The 15839-nt window shown below is 40.0% G+C and overlaps 1 protein-coding gene across 6 annotated transcripts in view; it reads left to right on the top strand.

Moving 5' to 3' along the window:
• The window catches only part of DAAM2 (dishevelled associated activator of morphogenesis 2), a 205449-nt gene that overhangs the window by 124643 nt on the left and 64967 nt on the right, over window positions 1-15839 (top strand). For all 6 annotated transcript variants that reach the window (XM_032102750.1, XM_032102751.1, XM_032102752.1 and 3 more), the window contains 3 exons: window positions 2079-2153; window positions 8460-8554; window positions 14836-15169. In XM_032102750.1, the coding sequence (XP_031958641.1) occupies window positions 2079-2153; window positions 8460-8554; window positions 14836-15169 (504 nt within the window). The remainder of the gene's footprint in view (window positions 1-2078; window positions 2154-8459; window positions 8555-14835; window positions 15170-15839) is intronic.

A 15839-nucleotide genomic window follows, 5' to 3' on the forward strand; every position in this document is an offset into this window, starting at 1 on the left:
AAGGTCGTATATTGGTTTTTGCATGGGAGGCTAAGGTCTGCCAAGTGTGAAACTGTTGTCAGGGTTGTGGTTACCACTAGGTATTATTCTGCACAGTAAAGGGCAGCAAAAGGCAGTCTACCAAAAACTGTGATGTGGCCATTCTAACTGGCTGTTGGTAGAGAGTTGCATACTTCTGTAATGGTCTATTTGACAGAGATATGGGTCTGTCAGATCCCTGCTTCTTGTGGCCAGGAAAGGGAAGTAAGAAAAATCAGCAGAACTTCTCAATTAATTTGAGAAACATCACCTTGTTCTTAATTGCACCATCTATTATCATGAGGTGGTGGTACATGGTGTGTGCACAGCAATTGTGGATGTAGTTGGTATCTCTTACCACTTTGCCAACCTTTCATACTTTTAATACAGTGCTCTTCTTTATGATGCTTTAATTCTTCTACTCTTCTTAGTTGTTTGGTTGGGTGCAAGGGGTTAATAAAGGCTTATGACCTGTACTGTGCAACCTGACACTGACCTGACGTGTCTGCACTGCAGTCCTTCTCTAGATGAGGACAAAGCTGTTTTTTCAGTATCATTAATGGAGATGCTTCTTTAGTTTACATGTTGAAAATCCAGTGGAAGAAAGAGAGGGAAGGATCCGAATCTCAGTCATGACTTTGTTTTTAATTCAAAATAGGAAGATCTTGAGTTGTGCAGAATTGTCGTGTGTTGGTATGTACCCTGGCAGGAAATTGTCAGGTAACAAGGTGTTTTCTGAATGTGGCTCAACAGGAGGCACGTAGAGCTATTTCTCATTTCTAAACCAAACAGTGGTAGAATAGCTGAGGTACTCTGATAGACCTGTTCTTTTAATTTTTTTAAATATATCTTCCAGGGTAGCTTTTCTGGTGTGAGTAAGCTTTTGTGCACAGACAGCATTGTCAAGATCCACACAGTCTCCTTTGGTCATTGTTAGGATGAGTGGTTCAATCTCTTATCATATGCTAGGAGTGTTAATGTTAGTTATTTTTAGTTTATAATGGGAGATGAGGATCCTGGAAGGCAATCCTTATGTTACCAGGGACTCTTACACCTATCTAGAAATAAACAGATTCATTAGAAGGAAATCTAATTTCCTTTGAGCAGTCAAGGAACAAAAAATAATTGGTTCCTTCTTTTAGAAGGTTGATTGAGATTAGCCTACTGAAGATGATTTCAGGTGGATTACATGGGAGGTGAGGAGATAAGAATTACTACTGCTCCTACTGTAATTGAGGGGATGCTGTTGTGCTCCTTTGGATGTTCTGAGATTTTGCTTGTATTTACAGGATATGATAGGATTAGGACAGGATAGAATAGAATATCTCAGTTGGAGGGACCTACAACATTCACCTAGTACAGCTGCCTGACCAATTCAGGACTGATCAAATTAAAGCAGGTTGTTAAGGGCATTGTCCAAATGCCTCTCAAATAATCAACGGTCTTGGGGCATCAGCCACCTCTCTAGGGTGCCTTTTCCAGTGTCGGACCAACCTCTTGGTAAAGAAATGCTTCCTAATGTCCAGTCTGGACCCGTTTTCGTTTATCACATCAAAATTATGCAGTCTTTAGCTTCTTTTCAGGTTCCTGTTGTTTTTTTCTCCATAGCAGACGTTAAACCCCTTTGTTGGTGAATTCCACCATCACCACAACAGTAGAGAGACCAAATCATTTATAAGATCTGTCAGTATAAAGATACAAAATGTAAACCTGCTATCTGTAAATGGGCTATCCTTCTACTTCAAACATAATATGTTTAAGGGACTGAGGTTTGCTGCTTAGATGCCAAAGATAACTGTATCTCCATCAAGCTTTATTATTCTGTGTTTAATAATCTGAGCTGAAGGGGATTCTTTTTATCTGACACACCATAGTGACGGTGCTGACTTTACACTTTCAGAAATGTTTGTAATAAATGCCACACGTCTATGTGCATTGTACAAGGATATGGGGGAGATAACGCAATAAAGAGCAGAGCAGTGAAGAATCCCAGGTGGTTCTTGAGTAGCTTTCATCCTGTAAAGTCATCTTGTGTAACCTTGCCTAACTTTCTGTTTCAGGAACAAGAAGATCCTAATAAGCTTGCTACCAGCTGGCCCGACTACTACATTGACCGCATCAATTCCATGGCAGCAGTAAGTTACCTCTCCTGCTACACAGAGAAGATTTCCTAGCATAGGGATGTGTTTCTTTAGGACAAAGTCCTCAAAGGAGAAGAATTTTAGCCCAAAGGCATAACTGATTTAAAATAGGACTTACAAAAGAAGAGTATGGGGATTAAAAAAGAGCTCTGCTCTAGCAGAACAGTAGATTAGAAAGCACTATAAGCATTTCCAGTTTTTATTTCTACAATACTGAGCACTGAAGGCAATCAAATTAGAGTCTGGAATGAAAATTCAAGAGAACATTTGATGATTCAGAAAAGCAGCTATTTAAAAACTAGGTAAAGTTTTATTTTGTTGTATGATTTCAAATTGAATTGTAACCAATCTACAAAATAGCACTTGGGCTCTTAGTTTAGTAGAAGAGTTAAAGAAAAAGTGGTTGTTTATATAAGTTAATATCTGCTTATATAAGAGCATATAAATAAAAGAGTATAAGGCTGTAACACCTTAGACATAAGATACAAGCCAAGAAGTTATTTGAAGAAAACTTTTTTTGATTGTCCTTGTTCAATAGCTGCATAATGTGTCTCTTCCTCTGGAACATCCAGTAGAGCTGGTCACCAGCAGAATCAGAATGTCTGCATATCGTGTTCACTGATCTCCTTTGATATGGTAGATTTTACATTTTGAAATTTGATTATTTTTCTGAATTTGTAGTCAAATTTTTCCTCCAATTACTCATGTGCAGTGTCTACTCAGCTTTAGTTGACGGTTGTGCAAAAATGGTGTTAGAATTCTATCCCTAGTGTCTTAGGTAGCACACCTTGCTTGTTTACTTATGCTTTTATTTTATATTCTAAAGGCTTCTCTGCACCTTTTGTATTGTGGTTATGAGTTATAAAATAATTTCATAAAAATAATGTCTTAATGGATGCTAAATGTGGCAGTAATGGTGTATTTCTCATGGTGAATACGTCTCGCTGAGTAAAACAACCTAAGATTTACAAGCTATAATAACTCACTTAAGAGGATAAAAGAAAAGCTGCTTTCTACTAAGAGCCATGAATAAACAAAACTATCACCTTCCTTCATGCCATATTTTCATGGGGCAGAGTAAGGGAATAGAAAGAATATGGACTTATTTTTAGAAAAGACATTGAGCTTTAGTGACTGGCATGACACTGTGCTTTGATTTCCTGACTGAACAAATTTACTCTACAAGGACCATTAAGGAAAAAAAAAATTAGTATGAAACCTTGCAGTGTTACTGAGCCAAATACTTCTGGTAGGATTTGATCCAAGGCCTCTTGAATCTGCTGAAGTTTTTCCATTGATTTCAGTGACTTTTGGGTTAGTCTTTAAATGATCTTGATGTAAACTTGGAGTGAGTATGTATACACCACTGTTGTAAATCTGGAAAAGCTCCATGGAATGAGACTATGTTTTGGCCTATGTTTCTAATTTTAAACATGTTTTAAGAGAACCAATAAACACCAGCCCTGGTAATGCTGTTTGCATGCCTGAATGCCAATGTCTGAATTATTGATAACCTCTTATTTGGCTTCAAGACTTATGATTCAATCTTGTGCTTGAGGTGTTGAGAAGACACACTGGGGTTAAAAACCCTGCTTCTGATTTACCATTTGGTTGCTTCACTTTTCAGCAAGTGAAACTGAGTTGACTTGATTTTGCAGAAATTGTATCAGTGGAAAATGGGAGTAATCCAGCTAAGAACCAGCTCCAATACACTTTGAAAGACATGTTCTGTTCATTGTTATTTAGACCTCTGAGATTTCTAACTTCCAAACAGTTACTTTTTGGGTCCCATATAATTTCAGTTCTAAATTTAGTGGTGGGGTTTTTGAATTTGGTTTTTTTTAAACTGCATCCAAGTGGAGTTGACTTTGAAACCATGAAAGAAAAACATGTTTCATGTTGCTCCCTGACACTCTCTGGTCTATTTCAGTTTGTGTCCCTTGAGCACTATCAGGTATTGTAATATTTTAATTGAAATATAGCAAGAAGTATTGGAGTTGAAATGGTAGTAATAATCACAGAAGTGTTAGTTTAAAATGCCTTAAATCCTGCCTTTAATAAAATTTAATCTTTGCGTCTCCTGTGAATTCATTACTTATGAATTTTTTCACATTTGTACTTCACATCCTTTTTTATGTCCTGTTGTTTAATTATGAAGTTCTTTTCTTATATATATTAGCTTGGCAGATATGTTCCTCCTACTCACTGATTGAGTGGAATGGCACCTTTTTCATGCTGATATCATTAGGTATCTTTCTGTGGATTGCAGCAGTCCAAGGCTCCTGTGCTCAAGGATGACTTTCTCAGAAGCCCTGCTGCAGTGTTACCCACTGTATCTGCCCTTCACAGATTATGTTTGAGAGCAATGTGGTGATTCCTGACATGTTTGACGTTCCCTACTTGTAACCTTAGACCACTATGTTAGGAAGCACTTTAGGTCACAGATTCCTGATCCAGTTCAAAAACCCGTGCATTTTATGCACAGTTCTCTTCCCACAATTGTTTCTGTTGCTGTGACTTCTCAAATTTTTATAGATTTTAAACCAAATTCTCACAAGAGCGAATGTCTAAAGCTGTACCTCTTTACTAGTGTGGAGGTCACAGCACGTGGAGGCGCTGTCTCAGACTCTAGGTAGCCTAACTGGGAGGAAGGCGCTGAGTAGAACATTGGTACACTCTCTTCTGGACCAGCCCTTGAGACAAAGGGACAGCTGCTAATCATGTTTAATTTAGAAAGCAAAGCCTCCAAATTTGTCCAGTCCTCTGATATCGACATCTATAAATGATACTGGGGATGTGGACAGGGTGCATGCCCACAATAGAGACTGTTTCCATTATCAGTGTCATTGTCATCTGCTGATTCATCAAAACACAGAAGGTTTTATTCTTAAAAATAGAGCAGCTGCCGTGTTAATATCACATGTAAAGAAATGTCCCTGTGCTCCCCCTGCCCTCCTTGCCCCATGACACTGCTTGGCAGTGCAAATGAACACAGCTTGCATTTTCCTGGGGAGGAAAGGTTCTGACAGCATTGTGTTGCTTTTATGATCTTGATTGTGTATGCATTTCCTCAGAGAGACTTTCAGGTGAGCAATAGTTGAAGATCCAGCTTTTCTGGAGAGGTGGCTCAGTCAAGGGTGTGAGAGGAGTCAAGATTAATAAATACAACTGTAACCAGGCCCTTTTCCTTGACTCAGAAAGCATTTGTTCAAGGCAGAGCAGCTTCATAAGATGTTAAAAAAATAAATATATATCTTTCAGTAGAACTCAGCAGGTAGATGATAACTCTTTCCTCCAAGTTTGATGACATCTAGGTTACTTTAAACTTACTTGCATAAAAGTTTCAGGGTTTTTTTTTTTTAATTATTTCTATTCATAGTTTATGATTGGTAATTTATTCTAACAATAATTTATTCTGTTAGTTCAGCCTTAATGTAGTTAGAGATGTGGTGTGCCTTGAATTTCAGCTGACTACTATGAGACGTCAGAACATCCAAGTTGCTTTTTCACTGTTCATTCTTTTTGTTTCTTACCTTTTTCATTTCACATGTGTGAGGCTATTAAGTAAAATTAGGTCTGTCATATAGTGTATTGTTGATGCTGGTTTATGCCCTTTTTCTCTTTTTTTCTCTCTCTCTTTTCCCTACATGCTGTCTTCATGGTCCTTATATTTTCCTTCCCACCAGTTTTGGGGAATGATTAGCCATTAGGATAAGGTGTGGGAATAAATCTCTGCTTTTAAAAAACTAAAATATTTCATTTTAAGTGGAGCCAAAATTTCAAAATAATTTCTTACACTACTTGAAGTTTTACATATAAAATTCCACAGGAATGATTGTTTTTACAAATTCTTGAATTTTTTTAACTGGCGAATCAAGTAACTGGATGCTGTACTTTCCCAGGTGATACTCTTGATCTGGAAAACTTCAAATATACAAAATGTGCTTATAAAAAGAGCCCTATATATACACCACCTTTTAGGGACCACAAAAGGACCTGGCACTATTTCGCTTCCCCTTCCTAGTATTTTGGTTAACTGATGGTAACTGTCTGCCTCCTGAGCCCAGCAAACATTAGTCCTCGAGTGCAGTCTGTACTTCAGGGAAGCAATTCATCAGTCAGCCACATGAATGAAATCCAGCCTCAAATAATGACAGTTCCCTCCCCTCTGTCTCCCAGGGACAGTTATGTTTTTTATAACTCTTGCCGAGAAAGACATTTCACAATGCAAACCCAGTCTGTTCTTTAGCGAGGGCATGAGGATTTGAATTCCTGGCCATACACAGGAGTGAGAAATGAAGGGCTCTTGGCTGCCTGCAGCTTTAGAAAAGGGGTTTTCCATAATCACCCTCTGTTGTAAAGGCAGTATTATTTGTATGTGTTTCATTTGGAAATGGGCCTTTTTCACTCTGAACGAAATACTGTTGAGCACCTTCCTACCATCCATTTGCTTTCCCCCCACAACGGCTCAGAGGAGAAATTAAGCCATTGGAGGAATGGGAGCTTTTCAAAGGAGCATTTACGGGCCAAAGGAAAGATGACCAGATGGGCTGTCACCCAAGAAAATACAAATCAAGCCCCAAATCACACCCGAGGACTTTACCATCCATAATGCCTGCTCAGGATTTCTGTTTATTTTTCGAAGAGGGGGATCATATATGGCTTGGCTTAAGCATTTCAATTTACGTTTCTGGCTGTTGGGGGATGCTGGCAAAAGATAAAACATCATCAGCTCATTTTCCATCAGTAGCGCTCTGTCATTCCATTAGGGCAGGAAATAGCTTGCTCTGTTACTGAGTGAATTTGACTTTAGCGTGGATCAGAGAGAGGACCCCTAGAGTTAAACACATCTCCCTGTGCCAGCTGTTCGGCATAAGACAGCAACGGCGTGCAGCCAAATGACCACCCTCAGGATCTGACATGTGTTGGCATCACATGACTTGCAAGAGTAAGCAGTGGGAGCCCTTCCAAGGGAAGTGAGGTGTTGGGCTGGTGGAGAGGATGGAGAAGGTTAAAGGAGGTTCCAGTGAGAGAAAGGTTTACTTTGGTGCTTGCTAAACAGTAAAATAAAGACTGAAATATTTTGCTGTAATGAGCCATAATTGTAGCTACTCAGATTCCACCACAGAGAGGTACAATATCAGATCCCTGATAGATGATACTAGTTTAATTGGTTTATTCAGTTGAGAAGGGGTTCAGAGCTGCTTTCCAGATACCACTGAGTGATATCCACAAGAAGTCCTGCCAAAAAGAGAGTAATTTATCCTCTCATTTTACAGTTTAAGCGACTAAGAAGACATAGCTATAGGCTAAGAATTTCCAGCATTAAATCTTGACTTTTTCAAAAGACACACATGGGACTTGTGAGCCTGAATGATATATGCAAAGGGCACTGAAGAATCTTGCTTCACATGACAAGGTTGCAGTGGTGCTGAGTGTAGATCTGGAACCCTAATTTTCTGATGCACCACGTTTTTGGTGGCTTTGTCTGGCTTTGAGAACCATAATTTTTTGTGTGTATTCTACTCATTGTCTCTCACCCTGATTTACAGTGACCCACAGCAGCTTCAGTTCCAGTTGACTGCAAGCTCTAGTAATTGCAAGCTGCATATGGGGAGGGGGGGGGTTGGAAATCTAGGCTTCATGTGCTTCAGTTTACTTGAAAAAAAAAGGGATAGGGATTTTATGATACTCCAGCTTTTTGCAGTAAATGTTCCTAATTAGCAAGGGTGAAGTGTGTAGGGAACGCCAGTATCCTAAAACAGGTGATATACTTCGCATGGGGAAGAAAAGTCAAACTTGTATGTACAGAAAATCTAATTCAGGATACTTGCAGGCTTTCTAGTCACTTGAAGAAGATTTTATGCTTTGAAACCTGACACATAAATCTGGTTTGGTTTTCTTTTCCCCCCCCACCCCAAATCCCTCCAGTCATGTCACTCTAATAAAAGATATTGCCTCTCCCTACAAACTTTGCCTCACATATCCATAGATCACCACAGCCAATCGCTGTTCCAAATTAGGTACAGTTTTCTGCGGGCATACTGGCAACTGTGATTTTTGGGGGGTAATCTGAGAACCCGAGTTTAGCCAATGTGGCAAAGTGATATGCTGCTGCCAGTCCACATGAACAGCCTCATCTGGATTCAGTTTTGTAGCTGAGGCACTGCTTTCCTAGTGAGAGGTCAGCAGGCACCCCTGCATGTGTTGATGGGATAGTTGTTTTTCATAATTCCTGGCCTGTCTCTTAGCTTCCACGCAGCTCAGGCTTTCCTAATTGCCACCTTCTTTTCTGACCAGATGCAGACTCTGTATGCTTTCGATGAAGAAGAAACAGAAATGAAAAATAAAATAGTTGAAGACTTGAAGACAGCTCTGCGGACTCAGCCCATGAGGTAATGCTGTTCGCCTTTCATCACAGTTCACTGCCTCCCTATGGTCAGATGTGACACTGCTAAGAGTGGCAAGGACACCAACCTCATTGTCTCACCTCACACAAGCCTCTCTGAGGTTTCAGACAATCCTCAGAGAGCCCTATAGTCCCTGGTCTGAGCCTGCCCAGTTGGGAGGGCACACTAATGCTGAAACATGTAGTTTCATGAAAATAAAAGACAAAGTCTACTGTGAAAAATCTGTGGCAGATATTTGCAAACACAGGTAATGACTATGAAGATCAGATTTTAGTCTTCACAACCCCCTGAACATCCCATGTAATTTGATTCACTTTGGGCAAAGTCTCAGCGTCTACTCTGAACTTTGAATTTAAGCTTCCCCTTATCTTTAGTAATGTGAACTGTTTAGTACAAAGCAGCTAATCCATCTGACATCACCTGATTTGGCATTCTTCCCATTCTGTGTTGTAACTGTGGCACAGAAAAATGTAAAGAGACTTTATTGTGTACTGTCTTTGAAGGTAAGGTCATCTTTCTTTTTCTGGGAAAAAAGCTCTGAACAATAGCAAGATAACTAGCATAGAAACCTTTTCAATTTAACACTTAGAAGAGCAGTGTGGAGAAACAAAAACTTTAGTTGATATGATTTCAGGAAACAATAAAAAAAATTCTGGATGTCTTTTATATTGGCCAAATACTTTTGCACCCACTCTATGCTAAAGTCATAGTTTCAGAGAGCTTCAGTAATGCCTAACCAAATATGGTTCTTTTTTTGGGGGGGGGGGAGGGGGGTGGATCCTAACCAAACCCAACAAATGAAATAAATAAATAAAAACAATCCAGAAAATCCTCTCAAAGAATTTGCATTGCAGTTACTTTGACTTGAAGTGAAGGTATTTGTGGGACTTCTTGCAGAGCTAAGGGCTGATTGTGCTTCTCCCTTTCATAATCTTTAAAAAATTGATTGCATGCAGCTTCTCTGTTTTTACCTCCTGTTTATTTCCTGTTTGATGGGCTTTAAGAGAGCACAAAATCATATTCTGGTGGTCCTCAGGCATAAAGATTTATCAGGCTTTGATAATTTTACGTGGGGGTAGAGTGAGTGCTTTTAATGTGGAAACAGAGAAGTTGTAGCCTATACTGAGACCTAACCCAAGGGGCAAGTGACTGATCCTGTCTGTCACTGTCCTGTAGCAGAGAGCACAGTAAAGTGCAGCTGCACTCTATGTTAAAATGGAAGCTAAGGCAACTGTCAAGCTCCCAACTCTCATCAGGCTTTTAAACCAAAGTCCTGTGCTGTTGAGACTTGGTATAGCCAAGCTATTACATTAATGTGGAGCTGGTTTGATGCTTACTCTGTGAAGGTGACAGCTTTCACTGAGTGTAGCCACAGCAGCAAGGCCTCTTTGCTTTGTCTAGCTGAAACACTTAGGTGGCCACTACTGGTTGTTCTGCTCTGTCCTTTTGAATAGACAGCTCAAACTCCTTGTTGAGGACAAGGCAATAGAGAAGAGGAAAGTGCAGTGAGCATTGGTGCAAATTCTTTTGCTCAAAGCCTTGCAAGGTTTTTCTTCTCCAACCTGTATTGCATCTGCTGGATCCCCTTGACAACAGCCTGTTGCTTCATCTGTTTGTAATAACCCTGACAAGCACAAGCATCTATGGGCTACCCTATAAAGTCTTCTCTTCTAAATCTCTGGCGATGGTTGTGGGGCTTTTTAAAAAAACAGTTAAGCCAAGCCAAATTTTGAGTTGAGTCCTGTGTCTCAACTAATTTCCAGCCTCTCAATTTGTTAGCTGCCAAATGGGCTGCATGCCAGTGCCTGATCAACAAGCCAATTTCTTCTTGATGGAAAGGTTGCAGTAGAGAGGCCCTCAGCTCCATCAAATCCCTCTCATAAGCAGTATGATACCTAAACCTTCAAAATACTAGTCTTTCTAGTTTAATTTGGATATCAAATCCTATTTTCTTTGCCACTTCTGTTCATCAGGCCTCTGAAGAAAATAGAGACCTAAATTCACAGAGGATGAACTGTCTGGAATCCCTTTGTGATAGTAGGGTACATGGGGGCTCTGACAGCTTTCTGGTAGGCTCCTCTGCTTGAATTCTCTGATCCAGAGGAAACAAAAGAAGAAAAATACATGCATTTGGCTCTCTGTTTTATTTTACTGTAAACTCTGTCTCTTCTAGTAGATAATGCAGAGTAATTACTAATCTCTGTCTCCATTCCAACCCACCAGTTCTAACTATAAAAAGTAAAGCAGCCCTACCCAAACTTGAGTTTATCTCCTCTTTGTAGAAAACGGGATAGGAGCATCCCTGGGGAAGTTCGTGGTCCCCTTTGAGCAAGTGCACTTTGTTTGGTATTTAGGAGCTGCCCTGAAATAGTAAAGCCAGGTTATGTCCTAGCACAGAGGAACAATCGCAGCCACAGAGAACAAAAACGCCACATCTGCATCTTGTAAAGAAACACATTTTCTCTCAGGTTTGTAAAAACTTAGAACTATAAACAAGTGAGATGACAAACTGTTGGACAGAAGCAGTGAGAGAAGAGCTTTTCATTTGGTATTTTAGTGCCCCAAAAATGGAGGTTCAGAAGTGCAGCAAAAGCAAAAACTTAGAAGGGACTGGGAAAAAAATTGCTTTTTGGAGCCCTTGAAAAATACCTCCTGTAGTCCGAATCATCACTAACACCCTTTATTGTGTGTGTTCCTCCTTTTGTTTTATTCAAGTTTACCTCCTGCTGGTTTTTGTTTGATTTAACAATGTTGCATCCAGGTGCATACTGAAGAGGATCATTTATGCAACCAGCAAGCAAAATCCGTTATGCCAAACTTTTCATCTGTTCCGTAGTTATCAGGATTATGTGTGCCCCCTGGTTCAAAAACTAATGCTGCAGGGAAGTGTAGCCTTGCCTGTTAACAGGGTGGGAACATCCTGCTCTCTGCACACTCACAGCGTATGATCTTTCTGTCTTTCCTGAGTTGGATCAAGTCTTACAGGGAGGCTGTACCCCCAACACTTGGAATCCATCAGTGGGTCAGTACCTCTTAGGCCACCACATCTGTATTTGGATGAAAGGTTTATTATTAGAGCTAGCTAACTCATTCTGATCAGCGCTCTCTAAAACTTGAAAGGCAAAGAGGTGCCCTGCCTTTTAAAATGTGCTAAACTGGTCAAGTGAGAGTCTGAGGTGAGGTTAGGCTTTAATTTGCTTGTTTAGCACCTATTAAAACACACTCTGCTTTATTTACATTTGAGTATTTGAATGTGCTAGCCAGAATGCATTGGCAAATATGTTTAACTTTACACCTCCCAGTCTAGAACAAGACCTTACTTAGCAGCATAGAGGCTGTGTAGGACGGGAGGTAGTTGCACATGTGTTGTATGCTGTGTGTGAGAAGGTTCTTTACTGGTTTAGGTTGACTTTGCTTTTGCACATACACACACAGGCATCTGCTTAGAGACAGACAGATGCACAAACACCAAACAGTGTGAGGATTGTGGCTCTCGGGCTGTCAGCTAAACTTCCACTTCTTTTTCTAGCCCCTACAGACATTTACTCACACACCTCCCCACACCAAGCAAATCCTCATACTGAGAGTATCTGTTGGGCCAGAAACTGCTTTTGCCTTTTCTTTACCTCCCCCAGCATGGTTTCTGGCTTTTCTAGAGAATAAGGAACTAAGTGTTTAGAAAAAGGAAGATGAAAATCATAATTTGATTCCTGCTTCTGATTGCAGCTGAAATAGAAGGGTACTTGGCTTTGCTTGCTATTGAGTAACACAGCTCACTGTTTGCTCTCTGGGCTAGGAATAGTACAGGAAAGTCCCAACATTGTTTTAAATTATGTCATTAATCAAGTTTTGTGACACACACCACTTTCCAGCGCATGCCCCTTTTTTGGAATGACCTCATCCTAACAGTCCTAGAAAAATTGCTCTGCCAGTGAATTTAGTGAGAGTTTGTATTTAATTGGGACAATGTGACTTTTGTGCGTTTACCATTTTTTTTCACATGGTCATCAGAGCAGGCTAAAATACATGAAGGTTGCAGTGCCTTGTTCGTTTTGTCATACAATCATGTGTTTTATCCAAAAGTGCATTTAGGGGACCTTTGCTCTCCTGCTTCTTAGGATGTTTCCATCAGTATTGCTCTATAACTTCAGAAACATACTCATCTTAAGTCTTCCCTCAGCCCTCGAAGTTAAAGGAATGGGAAAAAAAAAATTGTCTCTTTCCCCCAGCCCCCAAAAGACAGAGGGAATAGATAAAGTAGAGAATGGAACTTTGAAGGTAAGGAGGAGAAGGAGAATTTAAAGTAGCCCCTCTATAGTGGAGACAGCAGCAACTCCCCCCTTTAGGCCTGGGGAATTGACCGGAATTCATTGGCATAATTGTTTAGTTACACGCTGAGTTTGTGCTTACTTTGTTTCCAAACAAATCCTTTGCAGCAACTCTTTTAGCTATGAATGCATTTGTTTAAGTCTTCTTTGTCAAGCTAGCAGCTAAATGCATCGCAGAGACTTAATTAAGTCTGAATCTTTCTGTAATCAGTTGGAATAACAAACTGCTTAGGGTGACTTACCAAATTCCTGGTGCACAATGCCAGTGATGCTCTTGGGCCAGGAGAAAGAGGGGCTTATGCTCCTGTGATTTGTTAGGGTAGAAAAAATGATGCATCCAAAGAATGTGCAATCAGACCTGTGTGAAACTTGGCAGATTGTCTTAGCAGGGTTCAGTTAAACCATGTTTTCATTTTTGGTGTGCACGTGTTCCTCTGTGTGCCCTTACTCCGATAGTCACTTTGAAATTCAATTTTGGACAAAACCCAAACCTCAGACTGAAACTTTGAATGCACCAGGCTCTTCCATATTTTTGGTCAAATTGCTGGCCCACATAAGCTGTAAGTTGGCAAATCTATCAGCATAGTGAGTGTAACTTTCAGGTAGACTCTGAAAATTCCTGTGTGGTGTGGAATGTAACCACCAAAAGACCATACATATGTCAAATCCATATTATCCAGAAAAATATAAATATGGCTTGGATTTGACTTGCTGGTACAGGGACATGAATAGAGACCAGTGAAATTTGGTCTTTCAGTATCGTGCTTCCATTATTACTGATTGTAAGTAGCAGTATCTCGTGGACAGAAAAAGAAATATGGTACATTAGGGAAGAGGAGGGGCTCAGTAAAAGCACAATGACACAGAATTTTGGTATTTTTAATTTGTTGCACGGGTGGCAATTCTTAGCAACATTTTCAATTGCTTGAAGTGTCTTTCTGTGTTATGCTGTTCAAAGTGTGGCCGTGGACAAATCATTGCTGGTGTACATTTTTACAGGCTGAAGATTCAAGTGCGATGCACATGGTTTTGCATTCAGACATTCCAAAAAAAGTGTACCTACCTGAGCAACATGCTAGAGGAGGCACGAAGTAAACAATGCAATCTAGAGAAATTATTTGCAGCCCTTTTCATGTCCTTGAATCCCCATTTTTAATCCTGGGAACTTCAAATGAAACATTGCTAGAATGAACTGAATTTGAACTGACTTGCCTAATTCCATCCTTTTCTACTGATTTGTCTAGAGGGCTGTTTGCATGGTCTAAATTGACGCATCTGGATTTTTTAACCCTGCTTTTCAACAAAAACAGAGGGGCTTTACCATTTACAGAAGAACATGTCCCTTTTAAATATAACATATTCCTATACATAAGTCATGGGATTGGAGTTTAAAGGCAGTGTGGCTAATGGAGAGAGTGGGAATGCGTTTGTCAGTGTGCCCAAATCCTGGAGGTGGAACCTACAAGCAGTATTGGCTGAAAGTTAGAGCTAAGCCTAAAAATGGTTTTCAAGATAGTCTGAACTCATAACTGAAAGTGTGGTGAGAAGTCTGTGTATTGGGTGTGTTAGCACATGTGTAAGATGGAACAATTAGAAGGGATCCCTTCAGCCTTGAAAATTCAGCAGCTGGTGAGGTGAACCACAGCAGTGTTTGGTGGTAACTGCAACAAAGAACACAGAGACCAAACAGGAGTGTAAGGTGATAGCATATAATTACCCTGAAACTATGTAACACACCATTATTAGCTGAATGTTTTCCCTCTTTGTTTGTTTGCTTTGTTTTTCTTGAAAACCTGGGAATTGTTCTGTGAATTTAGGCTAAGAACTAGCCAGCTTTTAAAGATCTAGGGTTGAATAATATGATATCTTTTGAATAAATTGCCTTTGGTCTGCTTTCCTTGTTCTTCCTACCTGTTTTTCTGGTTTTTCTCTTTTCAGGTTTGTCACCAGATTTATTGAGCTGGATGGCCTGAGCTGTTTGCTGAACTTCTTGAAGAGCATGGACTATGAGACCTCAGAGAGCCGCATCCACACATCCGTTATAGGGTGTATCAAGGCACTGATGAACAACTCCCAAGGACGGGCTCATGTCCTGGCCCATCCAGAAAGTATCAACATCATATCCCAGAGCTTACGGACTGAGAACATTAAGACCAAGATTGCTGTGCTGGAGATCCTAGGGGCTGTCTGCTTGGTACCAGATGGTCACAAAAAAGTCTTGCAGGCCATGCTTCACTACCAAGTCTATGCTGCAGAAAGGACAAGATTCCAGGTAAAAGGAGGATACTTTAACAGAAATACCCAGAATGAGGAATCTCTGCCGTGAGTGATTTTTACAGTGCACATATTGCAAACTTGCTAAGTAGTAAAAAGGCAATATTTATCATTTTGTTTTAGGAAGGGAAATTCCTCAAATAGATTATCACTAGATATATTTATTTATTTATTTGTTTGTTTGTTTGTTTATTTATATTTCGAGACCTATTGCTTATCATTAATGCCAACTTAAAATCCTGTCTATTTTGCCTGAAAATGGAGCTTTGCTGGGCTAAATGAAAGATGATAATCTGCTCATACCTTAACTCGATGGCATTTCTGAGGTGGTAATGATTTTTTCTGTCCTAGAAGCTGAAGCCACAGAATTCCAGGAGCCTCTGTCCTGATTTTAAATCCTTAATTTAGTAATAAAACAATTGCGGGTTAAATAATGGAGACAATGAATTAAATGATGTATGTAAATGATGAGGCACTTCACTTGCCACTTAGCAATCAACTTGTGAATCATCATCACTTAGCAACTGTTGGCTCAAATAACTCCCATTCAGACAATAGAAGGGAAATTCATTCTCAGAGACCTTGAAGTAGGTCAGTGACAGACTTTTATTGTGGATACTACTGGCTGCTTCTATAGCGTTCCTCTTCCCAGTGAACTGAGCACCTTT

The sequence above is a fragment of the Corvus moneduloides genome, chromosome 3 (genome assembly GCF_009650955.1).
Source record: "Corvus moneduloides isolate bCorMon1 chromosome 3, bCorMon1.pri, whole genome shotgun sequence".
NCBI classification, from domain to species: domain Eukaryota; kingdom Metazoa; phylum Chordata; class Aves; order Passeriformes; family Corvidae; genus Corvus; species Corvus moneduloides.